Source organism: Trachinotus anak, unplaced genomic scaffold (assembly GCF_046630095.1).
Source record: "Trachinotus anak isolate AG129_WGS33_773 ecotype Australia unplaced genomic scaffold, CSIRO_AGI_Tana_v1 ptg000008l, whole genome shotgun sequence".
Taxonomy (NCBI): domain Eukaryota; kingdom Metazoa; phylum Chordata; class Actinopteri; order Carangiformes; family Carangidae; genus Trachinotus; species Trachinotus anak.
Window position 1 is genome coordinate 22,322,073 of NW_027273859.1, and position 13,380 is coordinate 22,335,452.

At 38.2% G+C, this 13,380-nt stretch overlaps 1 protein-coding gene across 1 annotated transcript; it reads right to left on the reverse strand.

Annotated features, from left to right (window-relative positions):
- Window positions 1-5,928: 5,928 nt before the first annotated feature.
- On the reverse strand, window positions 5,929-12,587 carry cdc45 (CDC45 cell division cycle 45 homolog (S. cerevisiae)). Its single transcript, XM_071483554.1, has 18 exons — window positions 12,406-12,587; window positions 11,939-11,998; window positions 11,185-11,277; window positions 10,919-11,056; window positions 10,553-10,702; window positions 10,389-10,447; window positions 10,259-10,307; window positions 9,969-10,030; window positions 9,792-9,842; window positions 9,509-9,628; window positions 9,217-9,348; window positions 8,986-9,084; window positions 8,741-8,902; window positions 8,217-8,355; window positions 8,040-8,123; window positions 7,808-7,926; window positions 7,268-7,344; window positions 5,929-6,318 (listed from the first exon to the last, which is right to left on the reverse strand). Exons 1-18 carry the CDS (start codon window positions 12,454-12,456, stop codon window positions 6,254-6,256), a joined length of 1,710 nt encoding a protein of 569 aa, XP_071339655.1. The 5' UTR covers window positions 12,457-12,587; the 3' UTR covers window positions 5,929-6,253.
- Window positions 12,588-13,380: the final 793 nt, after the last annotated feature.

Below are 13,380 nucleotides of genomic sequence, written 5' to 3' on the forward strand. Positions count from 1 at the left end.
CATATTCACACATAAAAATAAACTTCATCTTCAATGTCTTCAACATCTTCTCGTCCAAAGCACAGCACTGGTGGTTTGTAAGACTGGACTGGCTTGTGTTCATTTGATAAACTGTAATTTATCAACTGACAGGATGAGGGCCTTCATCTTAACAATGAGACACCTGCTCTGTATAAATGTCAATAATAAAGGATATTGACTAAATAAACTGCAGCCAGACAATCAATGCGTCAACCACTTAAAGCTGGGATACCTTTCCAAGGTATAAACACCAACTAGAGGGATTCTTCTCTTGAAGGAATAGTCTATCTTGGTATCTGGACCAAAGTTAAATGAGAAGACTGGTACTGCTCTCGTGTGAGGATGTTCGCCAAATATGAAGCTGCAGTCAGCAACCAGTTAGCTTAGCTTAGCATAACAACTAGACACAGCTAGCCTGGGTCTCTTATGCAGAGTTATGTGCTGGGCAAGTTCCTGATGCAGGAGAACTTAACAAGGTAATGATCTTTAGAGGTGTTGATAGGCATACTATTCCTCTGTTTCTCTATGCTAAGCTAACCACCTGCTGGCTATTGCTTCATAATTAACACAACAACACGACAGTGACAGTGGTATCAATCTTCTCATTTCGATGTTAAATCTATCCAAGAAAGCAAATTAGACTATTTTCCAAACTGTTGAGTGATTCCTTTGAATATGGGGCCACAGCCTGGACACTCATCATTTATTTTCTTAATGCATTGCAACAAATTACTGCTGATCTCATATGTAAATCCTCAATTCATCATAATTTATGAACTCCTACACGAAGATCTGTACATTTTCTTCTCAATCAGTAGCTTGTCTGTGAATTAATACATTTTAAAGTCAGATAGCAAACACATGACAAACTTACTACTTTACTAAAAATGAAATAAATTAAATATAAGATTATTAGACATTGAAGTAAATTAAACAACTTATTCCATCGGCATAGAATTCAGTAACATCAATCAGTCTCAAATTCATGCAAATTATTTTCCAGGCAATACTAAGCTCTTTTGCTTGAGAGCCCTTTAAAACAATGGAAGAAAGAAACAGATTCAGGGAATAACACCCCAACTGTGAGGGGGCTCGAGGGGTCAGAGGTCACAGAGGCTCGGGATCATTAAGGGCATCTGTGGGCTGACAGGCTGACATGAAACAAACAGAAAATAAAGATTTAAGTGTGAGGATGTTTTTTTTTATTTTTTCTTCTTGTTTTGAATGACTGGATTTGAGAGAAGTCTAAGATTGTATGGGAAGTTTGTGCGGTTGATTGTATTCGGGGTTTGTTGTTGTGTGCGTATGTCTGTTTTGGTGTGTGTGATCATCCTTTCACAGCATGACGGGGAGACAGGCAGCTGGCAGAGGCAGTCAGCTGTAGTTCTTTGTCTCTGGCTGTCCAGTATAACTAATCCTGTGTGGATTCTGAGATGATTAGAGACAGAGACGGATGAAAACAACTGAAACTGTTTAAGGAGGATACAAAAAAGAGGGATGTGGAGCGATATGTCTTAACATCACAACATTGACAAAGTGGACTAAACTCCTCAATGTACCAAACTCACACTGAGAAGTGAAAAAATTCAACTTCACACATTTCATTGTCACTGTATCCGGTACCGACAACTTTCAAAACCTTAAGATAAATATTCTACTGCCAGCAGTAAGAGTCAAGATGTAAGTACACACTGAAACAACAACCAGCAACTATACAGAGAAATCTTGAGCTGCTGGTGGCACTAAATGAAAAGCTGGGCTCACCAAATTCATTAGGATTCATCCTTTCAGGAGCAGGAATATCTGCTCTGCAGCTACACTGAAAAATAAATCGACCAAGCCAATATATCAGCTGATTTGAGCTTTTCACAGATACAGTGGGGTCCAAAAGTTTGAGGTTTATGAGGCTGAGATGCAATTACATTATTGGTATGGGTGTATATGTCAGCCAAGATATTTGAGTAAAGATATGTCAAAGACGTGTTTATAGTTATTTAGAGTTTGCCCCTTATAGAATTTAACAGCTTCCTTTAAATGTCTGCCTAAGTACATAAAGTACTGACCAAAAGTTTTAGGCTCTTTAGATCCTTATTCATCATGCTATACCATCAGGGACACGTCTGATCAGTCCCGAATCTATTTAGCAGCAAGTCAACAATGAGTCAACACAATGAATGTTTTAAAGGCAAAAGGTAGTTGCACCAAATATTGATGTGATTTAGGGTCTTTTTTGTTTACCGCAATTTGTAGTATAGATTTTTCTAACAATCTGCCTCAGAAATCTAATACTCTGTACCAAATGTAATCAGCAATTCCAATATTTTGAATTGGTTATTTTGATTTTGTGAATGAAAAGTTATTAATAGAAACATTTTATAACTACCTTATTTATCAAAAGTTAAAACTTTTAAGTTTTGAAGTATTTCAATCATATTAAAGAATGTAAAACGTATTAGATAGGAATTTCTTGTGTAATCCATAACATACTTAATCAGGCCCCCCCATCACCACAAGCATTACTCCACCAACATCTCCTCCAACTCCACTAAGCAGCTCGCCCCTGCTGAGGCAACACAACTGTTTGAGTGTGAGGCCTTCAAAAATGCAGCTCCGCACATCTACACATCAGCTGCACGATCCTGCCTTTGAGGGTATGTTTCTCTCAGTGTGTGTGTGTGTGTGTGTGTGTGTGTTGGATCTGTTGCTTGGCACATTCCTCAGATGCAGAGCACTGGAAAGGGCAGTGGCCCCACTTCACCAGAGGTGCAAGAGGGGGGATGGAGAGCAAAGTGATTGATGGCTGAGGGGAGACGGCTGCATGATGGGCCGAACAGGTGGATCTATGACTCCAACAGTAACAGACTCACTGATGCCAACACTGTCTCTGCTCATTGACATTTTTTCTTTTTTCTTTTTGGAAAAACATCATATAAAGACAGAGAGGAAAACTTAACTAAAACACGAGGTTAAAAAGTTCACCCTTGACATCGGAAACAGCAGCTGAGAAAACAATCTCATCCCAAAGTCCACTCAGTGGCTGTTGCGCACTTTCAATCATATCACATGGACGTTACCTGCATCAGGAGTTTGCCAGGCTGTCATGGAAGTTGATGTTCAAATTTCCATTTTTTTAATTGAGGTATCTTTTCAAAGAATAATCTTTCACAATCTTCAAGTTGAATTCAAGAGCAATAAAACCAACTTGTTTAGCTTAGTACCCTCAAGGGTTTTGTTGCTACAGCCTCGCTGGTGATTAATGTTAGTTAACTTGAGATAGAGTTTGCAGTGTAACTGACATTACTGTATCAGTTCAGTTGATATTATTTGTGCTACATTTAGCATGTCACAAGTAAACACTCCCATGGTTTTATCACAAAAGTACAACATCTTGTACAACTTCTCTTATTTTTTTTATCTTAAAAGCTAAGAAGCTCCTGAACAGCAACTAAATGGACCTCGTTGTGATTGTTTTATCAGCTGCTAACCCTAACCCTAACCTCAGCTTTTTTCTTCTTCACTTAAATCTTTATTGGCAAATTCATTCATTCATTTCACACATCATTTATAGAATTTGGATGAACACCGTCTTCTTATGTCGCCACTTTTTTAAACAATTACCAGCCACTTATCCTTTCTTGGAAGTGATAATAATTTATTTCCAGCTGGTTCTTTGTAATAGCTTATTGTGTTTTAACCAAGCATACAGCACCAAACAATTCATAGGGACTTTAAAACCTAGTATTTTGTTGTAGCACTTTCCATTTCCCAACACACAATCATTGTCTATTTAACTACTTACTTTTCACCTAAAGTCATAAAGAAGCAAATCAGGATTTTCCAGGTGAATTCCCTCCATGTCCATGAATCAGTGGGAACCTCAGTTTTGAAAAAACAACATAAAGGCCTCACAACATGCATTTTTAACAGCTACCATTCCATGACAACTGGACAAATCTGCTGATGAAGACCATGTGATATGATCAAAAGCTCCAGAACAGTTATTAAACTGACCCTGCAGTGAGATCTTCCCAGCCAAATGAAACATAACAACAAAACAAAAAAAGACAAAAAGAGATGGAAGGGAAAAAACAGAGGGGCAGCTGAAGACGCATTTATCAGCAATTCAAGATAATTATGTTTCTAAAAATAAAGAGGCTCTCCACCCTGTTAATGACATAAATGTGTCTTCCATTGCTTTCTGAAACTATGTCAGCTGGATAACATCACTCTGCTGTGACAGTGAAGAATATATCAATATCAGAGTACATCTCTGATTTACTTGTACCCTTCGAAGGATCCAGATCCCACAGCTCATGTAGGACAGGTTTACTCAGTGTTCAGGATCAAAACCAAGCCATGATCAATCAGCTTTTAGTTTCTATGCTTCCCAACCTGTGGAACAGCTTCCTGGATACGCAAGGTCTGCTAAAACTATCAGCTCATCTAAATCAGCACTTAAAACATTATTCTTTGCTACAGCTTACCAACAAATTAAATGTAACCTCTTTTAAATTTTTATGTTCCTGTTATGCTTTTGTTTTTATTGTTTCTATGTACTTCTCATAGTTTTACTTTCAACGCTTTTCATTTATTCCATGCCTCCGTAAAGCACTTTAAAATTGTCTGTGCTATGCAAACAAACTTGCCTTGCCTGTGGATGTAAAGTGGCCCTGGGGAAGCAGCATACATATTGTACACATTCACACACGATTAAAAGAAGATGACGCATACATCCTCTCTGGTGACAATGAAAACATTTGCATTAACATCCTCTGCTGCTGCACGATGCAGATCATGGCACGTTTCAGTCCCACTGCTGCCAGTCAGTCCGGACTTTCCAGCGAAACCACCCAAACACCCTTCACACTGAAGGTCATGATCTCATCCTGATCCAAGAGCGATAAGGATCTCAATTACCCCTCAGAGACCAGCTCAGGCCCCACCTTTCCAGTCACACTCTGCCAGCAAATCACCGCCAGTAGGGTTTGGCCTACATTCTCCAATGTGGGCCAGGGTCGCAGCCCTCACCTTTGTCCCACATGAGCAAGCTGAGCTCAGGAGATGATGATGAAATTCATTCAAACTCAAAATTTGTAGTAAAAGTCTCACAAACACAGTAAGAGATGTTTTATTTTCCAAGAACCACAAGTTGTGCGTCAGCAAAACAAATAACTGGATCAAGATCAAAACACTGTAATCAGTGTGGATCACTTTCTCTGCCCCCGTCAGTTGTGACTGCCAACAGCAAGCACTCTGCCAGCTCTTTGTTTTATGACACAAGAGAGCATTTCAACTTCCTTTTTACAAATGGATGTGCTGTAGGTCACTCTCTCCACATCAAGTGGCAACACTGGTTCTCAGCATGAGTCACTGTGGCTGCTAAAACTTATGGAGAATTAATTGTCCATAATCTAGTTTTTCCTTGTGGAATATTTAAAAAAAAAAAAAAAGTTGATGGATTATTAACTTGTTGAAGTGCTCTCCACTCCCTTGACACCTGTCTTTCTCATAACTAACTTTCTTAAATTAGTTAAAGCAAACAGAAAATACCAAAGTGGCAGTGGTGACAAGAGCCGGTCACTTTTTGAATATTGAGGAAAAAAGCTTCATTGCTTTGTTTTCTTATTTCCCTTAGCCTAAGATACACTGGGTCATATTTTACTATTCAGCTGATTTAATAGAGAAGAATATTCCTCATTTCAAAACTGTCCCACTGTTGATGATTCTGCGCTTAATTTTTCTGATAGGTCTGGCAGCAGGAAAAATGTTGTACCTGATAATATAATATATAATAAAATAATACAATTAGTTAAAAAGTCTGAACCTGCAAAACATGAATGATCTACATTTTTCCTCACATCCCAAGCAATAAGTCTCAAAACAATAAACAAGACTTTGGGCAATCGATGCATTTCAGCCATTTAATATGATTTATTAAACATGTTTAAAATGTAATGTGAACTACTCACATACATAGACAGGAATAAAACAGGAATTTAAAAGCAAAAATAAGACTTCCACATTTACAAAAAGACTGTACAATATACACACAAACTAATTTAAATCTTTAAAAACAAAAAAACATGGATAAAGTTCTTGTCTGATGAGACTGATTGGCATCAGTCACGTCTAATATAAAGATGTGAACAGCAGCAATTGTGCTGTTCAAGACTGAAGCCAAGAACATGCACTCATAACTGAAACTCATGATCCCTTTGAGTGCTGAAGCTTCTCATGACAGGAGGGTGATGAGGGCATCCAGAAACTTACTTCTGTCCTCCGTCTTCAGTTCGATTACTACAGAGGGAAAAACACAGGTAAAAATTAAGTGCACACACTCCTATCAACATGTTACGATTGGGGACATTTTCTGCAGGCAATATGAATAAAGAAAAAGTCAAATACCCAGATAAGTAGTGTGGAATACATGTTTGAGGTGGGAACATCTAGAATATATTGTTCTACAAAAGAAGCACGGTCTATGTGTTGAAATGCACATAATGAGTGTCTTGTTTATTTCATGATGCCTGGTCCTCAGTCTCAAACCAAATGCTTCTGGTGTCTGGGTGAATAAAAGCTGTAAATTACACAAATACAAGGCTGCCACCTAGAGTCTACAGAAGAGACTGACATCTCTGTTAGAACATACTGTCTCCTGCAAAAATAACTTAATCTAACCAACAGTCATCATGATTTGACAATTAATTAACCAACGGATTTTAATTAGCAACTATTTTAATAATCAGATAATGATGATTAAATGCCAAAAAAAAAAAAAAAAACTTCTGAAATGTGAAAATTTGATGCTTTTCTGCACACTGAATCTTTGAGTTTTAGACTCTTGCTCAGACAAAACAGAAATCTAACATTTGAAGACTTGAGGACTGTGGGAAATTCTAGCAGGCATTTATAACCATTTTCTGAGCATTTATAGACAAAATGATGGATTGATAACAGATTGATTGGTAGCAAACAGTAGTGACAGTGTTTGCACTGTCCCACAACAGTTCCACTTTTAGTTTATAGACATAAAGTTTCTTGACACTGCAATTGGATGCCAAAATATATTACTACTAACTACGGTAAGCAAGAAAAGACACTCAAGACCTATGCAAATATTATTTTTTAATATCTAAGGCTTTTTTTTTTGAGGGGACTGAATTAAATACCTGAATTATTTTCAGGACAAGCAGATATCTTGTTTGACACTGTACACACCAGAACAGTAAATGATGCTGTTACTTACTTGACGTGTCAAAGTGGTCATGAAGAGTTCGGGAGCTGGTGCTCTCTGCAGCTTTCTCAAATGCTCGACCAAAGAAACTTATGGTGTACACAGAAAAGGACAAAAGTTGAGGAAATTAGGGAATAATTGCTTTATGCAATACAAAACAAAGGAAGGGGAAGGTGAAGTATTGGAGAAATTAGAGCTGAAACAATCAGTCTTTAATCATGTTTGTCAAATTAAAGAAGGCTAATTTCAATTGTTGATTAACTGCTTAACTGTTAAATATTTAGCTATATTTTAGCTTCTAAAATGAGAGGGTTTGGGACTTCTCTTTGTTCTCTAAGAAAGTAAACTGAAAATATTTAGCAGTGGGGGATGTTGGTTGCACCAAAATAATGCAATTTGAATAAGTCAACTTGCATTTTGGGAAATTCGTAAGACCATTTTCTTATCAGTACATCAGCCGTCAAAAATGGTGTACTTTCATTCATTCATTTGTGAAGTGCAAGATGTGTTATCATACAGCTCAGCTCATCATTCTTTACGGGGAGGTCTTACTTCTTCTTGTCAGATGTGTCAGACTCCGGTGGGATTCCCAAAACAATGACAGTTCCCTTCTCCACATCCTTTGGAGCAGCCATGATGAGGGGAAGCAGTTTGCAGCGTTTATTCCTCGTCTAAACAACCAGGACACAGTGAGTCAAAGAGTGGAAAGATGGCAATAACAGCGTGACTTCAGTTTACTTCCTACACATTCTCAAACAGTTTTGAGAGCAATCAGGAAACTCACTGAATGGACGAAAGCCTTCAGGAGGTATTTGCAGAGCAGAGTCAAGCCAATGGGTTTGGAGAAGAGCTTCACATCAGGTGTTCCCTACAAATGAAAGGGCAGGAGGAGAGGATTCATCTGAGCAGGATATTCTAACAACGGGCCAGACACACGTGTCAGTCAAACAGACACTCATACCTCCATGAGGTAACAGTAGAGGAAGGGTCCTTGCGACAGGATGAGGTTGGTACAGATGCAGCTGGCTACAGTCTGCTGGATAGCAATCAGCTTCTTCTTCGCCAGGTCAATGCCAGAGTGTAGACGATCAAGGTTGCTCCTGAACAGAGAAAGAGACCCATATCACTTATTTATAGCTTTATAACACTAGCTCAGTCCTGGTCATCAAAATTTGTGTGTTTTTCCCTAAACTCTAATGGGCCAATGCATTCTGTCACTTCATATTGTCTTCTGATTCGTTAGTTTGTAGACATGGGTAGTAGCAGCAGTCACACTGTGACAATTTGACTCTACATTTCTGACACTGTTAATATTGCAGTGACGTGTATTTAGTCGCCAAAGTTACAAATCGGCCACTGGTGGACGTGTCTCGCAGTGCAAATTAGGACCACAAATTTGAGTACGTTTCCCTGACGACTGTGAACTTTTGTCCCCAGACAGCCCAAAATCACAATGTGAAGGGGCCTTTAGTTTTTGCCACACACCTGGAAAGGGAGTCAAGAGCCTTGATGAAGTTGTCACTGTCGCTCTCGTCTTTCTCAGTGCTCTCCAGCAAAGCAGCAGTAGCATGCACCATGTCGCTGGCCAGGAAGCGGTTCTTAAAGCCAAAGTGAACACCAAACGTCTGGATACGGATATCCTTCATACTGATAGAGAGGGGCAAAAATGGATTAGTGTGCAGCCTATAAAGGAAACTGAATGACAGCATGTGTCTTTTCTCGATTCATACCCATATTTATTAGAAGACTCTTCAATGACATCTCTTAGATTCTCTTTGATTGACATGTCCATGGAATTGAATTTCTGCCGCACTTGTTTCAGGGGCAGCCTGTTAAAAGCAATATCAACAAATATTAGAAAGTAAAACAAGTAAAGTCTTTTTTCAGATCAAAAATTCCACTCAATAAAAAAGAGTAGGTCTGTTGACTGATGTTTTCCTGTGAGCACACAAAGCAATTACCCCATATCAGCTAGGAACTCCTGGAGTTTCTTTTGTCCATTTAACGTCCATAGCTTGAAGTTGCATGATGTGTAAGATGAATTACAGATGCTCTCATACAGAGACCAGTGCTGGTAGAGGGTTAGGCGCAGGCTGAAGCAGGAGGTCAAGGAACACACAAAGAGAGGAACAAAAACAGCTACAACATGTCTGTATGAGTGATTACTGCAGCGATTATACTTGAATGAGGAAAAAGAAAAAGGTTGGGTTGCAGATTCCGATAGTGATGACTTGTCAGTCGAATTAAGGATACTCGTATTCAAAGGAGATCCTCATACAGTCGATGGAGAGCGAGTTCTCCTCATCCTCATTTCGGTGGTTATGCCGGGAAACATGTCGCTGCATTGTGGCGATGTCAGTTACATACTTCATACTAAAAAACAACACAAAATGAACACCTTGATGCAAACACACAGTAAACACAATGTAACCAATAATGAACAATAAACTTATGAACGACTGATCAACAGCACAGACTTTCTCTATTTAACTCTAAGGGAATCAATTTATTTTTGAAATGCTGAAGACATTCTTACTGTGTGATTTTATCGTGAACCCACTGGTCTGTCAGCCCAATGACGGCCCACCTGCAAAAAAAAAAAAAAAAAAAAAAAAAAAAAAAAGGAGAAATCACAGTACAGTGCACCATAGATTTCCAACATGTTATGTCATTAAAAAGATTTGATCAGCTTATTTGATTTGATTTTGCTTACCAGAGCATGTCTTTGGTGTCTTTAGTCAAAACCCACGCAAGCTCAAAAAACATCATTGCAGCCTGACGAAACACAAACATGAAAACATTTGTATTTAGGAATAACAACAGAATATGTGAAATGAAAGTCAACATACATCTATGCATAGTGGACTCTCACATGTGTATGTAGACGCACAATTTGTGACTTTGTGAAAGTTTAAGGCACGAAAATGATCAAATTAATCTTCCATGCTTATATAGGGTTTCCAGAAATTAAAAAGTATAAAGTCTTAAAAACTGTCTACTCACAGAAGTCCCATGATATTCATACTGCTCATAGTCAAACAAGATTTCCCTCCTGAAAAATGAGTGAAACGTTAGTATCAGTTTAGACATTGTAGCATAATACAATTCCTGCATCTCCTGAAAAACACTTCACCTTCGAGCCTCCCACTCCCTCCTCGCTCGCTGTCTTTCAATTCTCCTCTCAACTGCCCCCTGCAGCGACATGATCACAAACATTATTGACACATCCATTTACAGTCAAGTTCACACCACTCTGATTCATTTCAGTAGAATCTAGTAATTCTGTTCAATATGTACCTCATCAAATCTCCGACGTTTGCCAGACGGCTCAGAGCCTTCATCGCTCTCATTGCCGGAGTCACCTCCTTCTTGGTCATCTTCATCTCGGAAAATGTCATCGTATGAGGGCACGCCGAGGTCATCATCCTGTTTGATTAGTAACTTAATCTGTGGATGACATGACAGGAGTTTATACGATGTTGAATTCCAGATGTAAGCACGGCAGCACAGATTTCAATAGCTAAACAGGAGAAAGCACTTAACCAATATGCAAACTAGGAAAAGCAAATTAAAAGTCAGAAGTAACATTTCAATGTGTTGCGCAAGTTTTTTTTTTCCTTCACCATCAATGACATTAGAGCTGATATGATTATTATCCATCACCTGGGTGTCATTGTAGACATTGACCACATCTACAGGGCGGTGAGTGTCACAGATGAAGAATATGGAGTCTTCTTCTGGCTGCAGCATCTCAAGGAGGTCGACATTTGCCCCACAGTTAATGAGAACAAAGTATCGGAACTACAACACAACACACAGTCCAAAATAATAAAATTAGTTCAGCAAGAAGGCTTGGAAAACCTCAACAGTTCTTCTTTATTTATGCTTCTGTTATTCACGTGTTAAGCTCAGGTCCGATCTGACCATACCTGCTCTTTGTGTTCAAGGAAGGCAGTGCCAAGGTCCTGCCAGCCTGTAACTGGCACAAGTGTATATTGGACCTGGTCACAGTGGAACAGCGCCTGGTAAAGAGACAAAGCAATTGTTTTGTAATTTATCAGCCTCCAACTGACAAATAAAACACCAAAGCACTGAAGCTTAAGGCGTTGGGTCACTTGGGTCTACTAAAACATTACAGACAAATCTGAAAGTATAACGACAAACATTTTATTAGCATCAGTTAAACTGATCTCAGAACTGTGCCTTAACAAGATTTAAATTTGGCATGTTTTGCAAGCCCAGTAGAACTGCTGTAAGAGTATTGGGAGTATTTCATTATCATGTTCTCTGTTAACATGCCCAACAGATCCTCTAGTCCTGACTGCCATTTAAAAGCAAATGTGTCAGTTATTGTAAAAAAAACACAAAAAAAAAAAACACTCACTTCACAAGGTATGAACTCCATAACATTTGGGTCTGCATAATTTGATGATTCAAAATTTTACCTGTAGTTTGTGAACGGTCATGGCTACAACCAAAAATATTTTCTATTATTTCACAGCTAATATTTTTAATTAATCATATTATTATTATTATTATCAACTATAGTTGACAATAGTTGCCATAGTCAAATAAGGCTGTAACACATTTTTTTCATCAATTAATATGTATTTTAATAAGTCAAGAGAAAATAGGTTTTTTTCAGGTCCAAACCTCAGAGCTAATGTTTGCTGAGCATCTTACCTGTAATATCTTACAGGCGCAGAGAGCGTCGATGTCTGACGCCACCAGGAGTGCGACTCTCTGAAAGCAAAGTGACGTAGGACATATAGTGTTTCGTTACCTTATGAAATAAATACTCTGCTTCTCAAAAATGATATCTGACTTAAATGTATGATGGGTGACTTAAGCAAACACACCCTGAAGTTCGCTTCCAAATCTGCAGCTAAGGGGAAAGTTAAGTGAAACGTAACTTAGAAAAGTGAGTGACCGGTTCTCCGTTTTCTGCTCCTCTTACTGTTTGTAGTTAAAGCCTTCACAATGACTGAAACCCACTGAGCCTTTAACAACAATGTCTAAAACCCTTTCACGACAATAAGGGGAGAAGAAAACGGACAGCCGGTCGCTCAGCGCTATAAGTTACGTTTCCTTGTTTAACCCATTCATGGTTTAAGTTAGCTAACTTAATGTTACACATCGTAAAAACTTACCTGGTTGGCAACAACTTCATAAAATTCCTTTCTTATGTCCGTGATGAACATTTTAAAAACGTTTAAGATGAGACAAACTCGATGAAATAACCCTAAAGCCGCATTAACAGCGAGTTATTTTGGTTTGTTGTCAGCGTTTTCAGCTACAGAAATGTGGCGCCAAATCAGCACGTCACATCCAACCAATCACCGGGTAGGAAAATAACGCACGTCATACGTTCGAGACGACGTCATCACGTTGAGTAAAACAAAACTGCTACACATGGTAAATTTTATAAAGCCAATTCTCACATTTTTTTAGACTTATTATCTCTTAATTCTACGGCTTTCAGATGAAAGATTAAATGAAATATAAAATAATAACAATAATAATCAATAAATTAATAATAGCTTGTGTTATTGAATTGAAAATGATTTTGTATTTCTTCAAAAGAATTGCATCCCTATATGAGGAGGATAGGGTTAATTACAGGAGAAAAGGTTTATTAAAAGGATTAAAATTACACACTTTTATATTCACAAACAAATTAGGAGGCTGAGGTTGCATTAAGGAATTCATTTTGGGTACAAGTCTGACTGTGACAGGTTCGGGTGCTTCAGTATTATTTGATACAGTGAAGGTCTGCACAAGGGGAGGAGATGTTATAATGAATATTTTGATCTAGGTTTGACATTCCTCTCGGTAAAATGCAAACTAGGAAACGACACCCCAGCATCAACACTAAAACAACATCATCTAGAAATATGAAAATGTAAAAAAAATGCTGCTTTAAAATAAATTTAAAAGAAATGCTACTTATCTGCACACTTTTATTGCTGCAACCCAAGCTGCTTCTACATTTCTATTGAACATTTTTGTTGCTCTATCATGTTATTAATTGCCTACTTTTCAACATATCCTCTACTATAAAATTCATATTATCTAAACAGGTGTCTGTAATAATCACGCACACTGAAAACTAGGATTGCTGACTC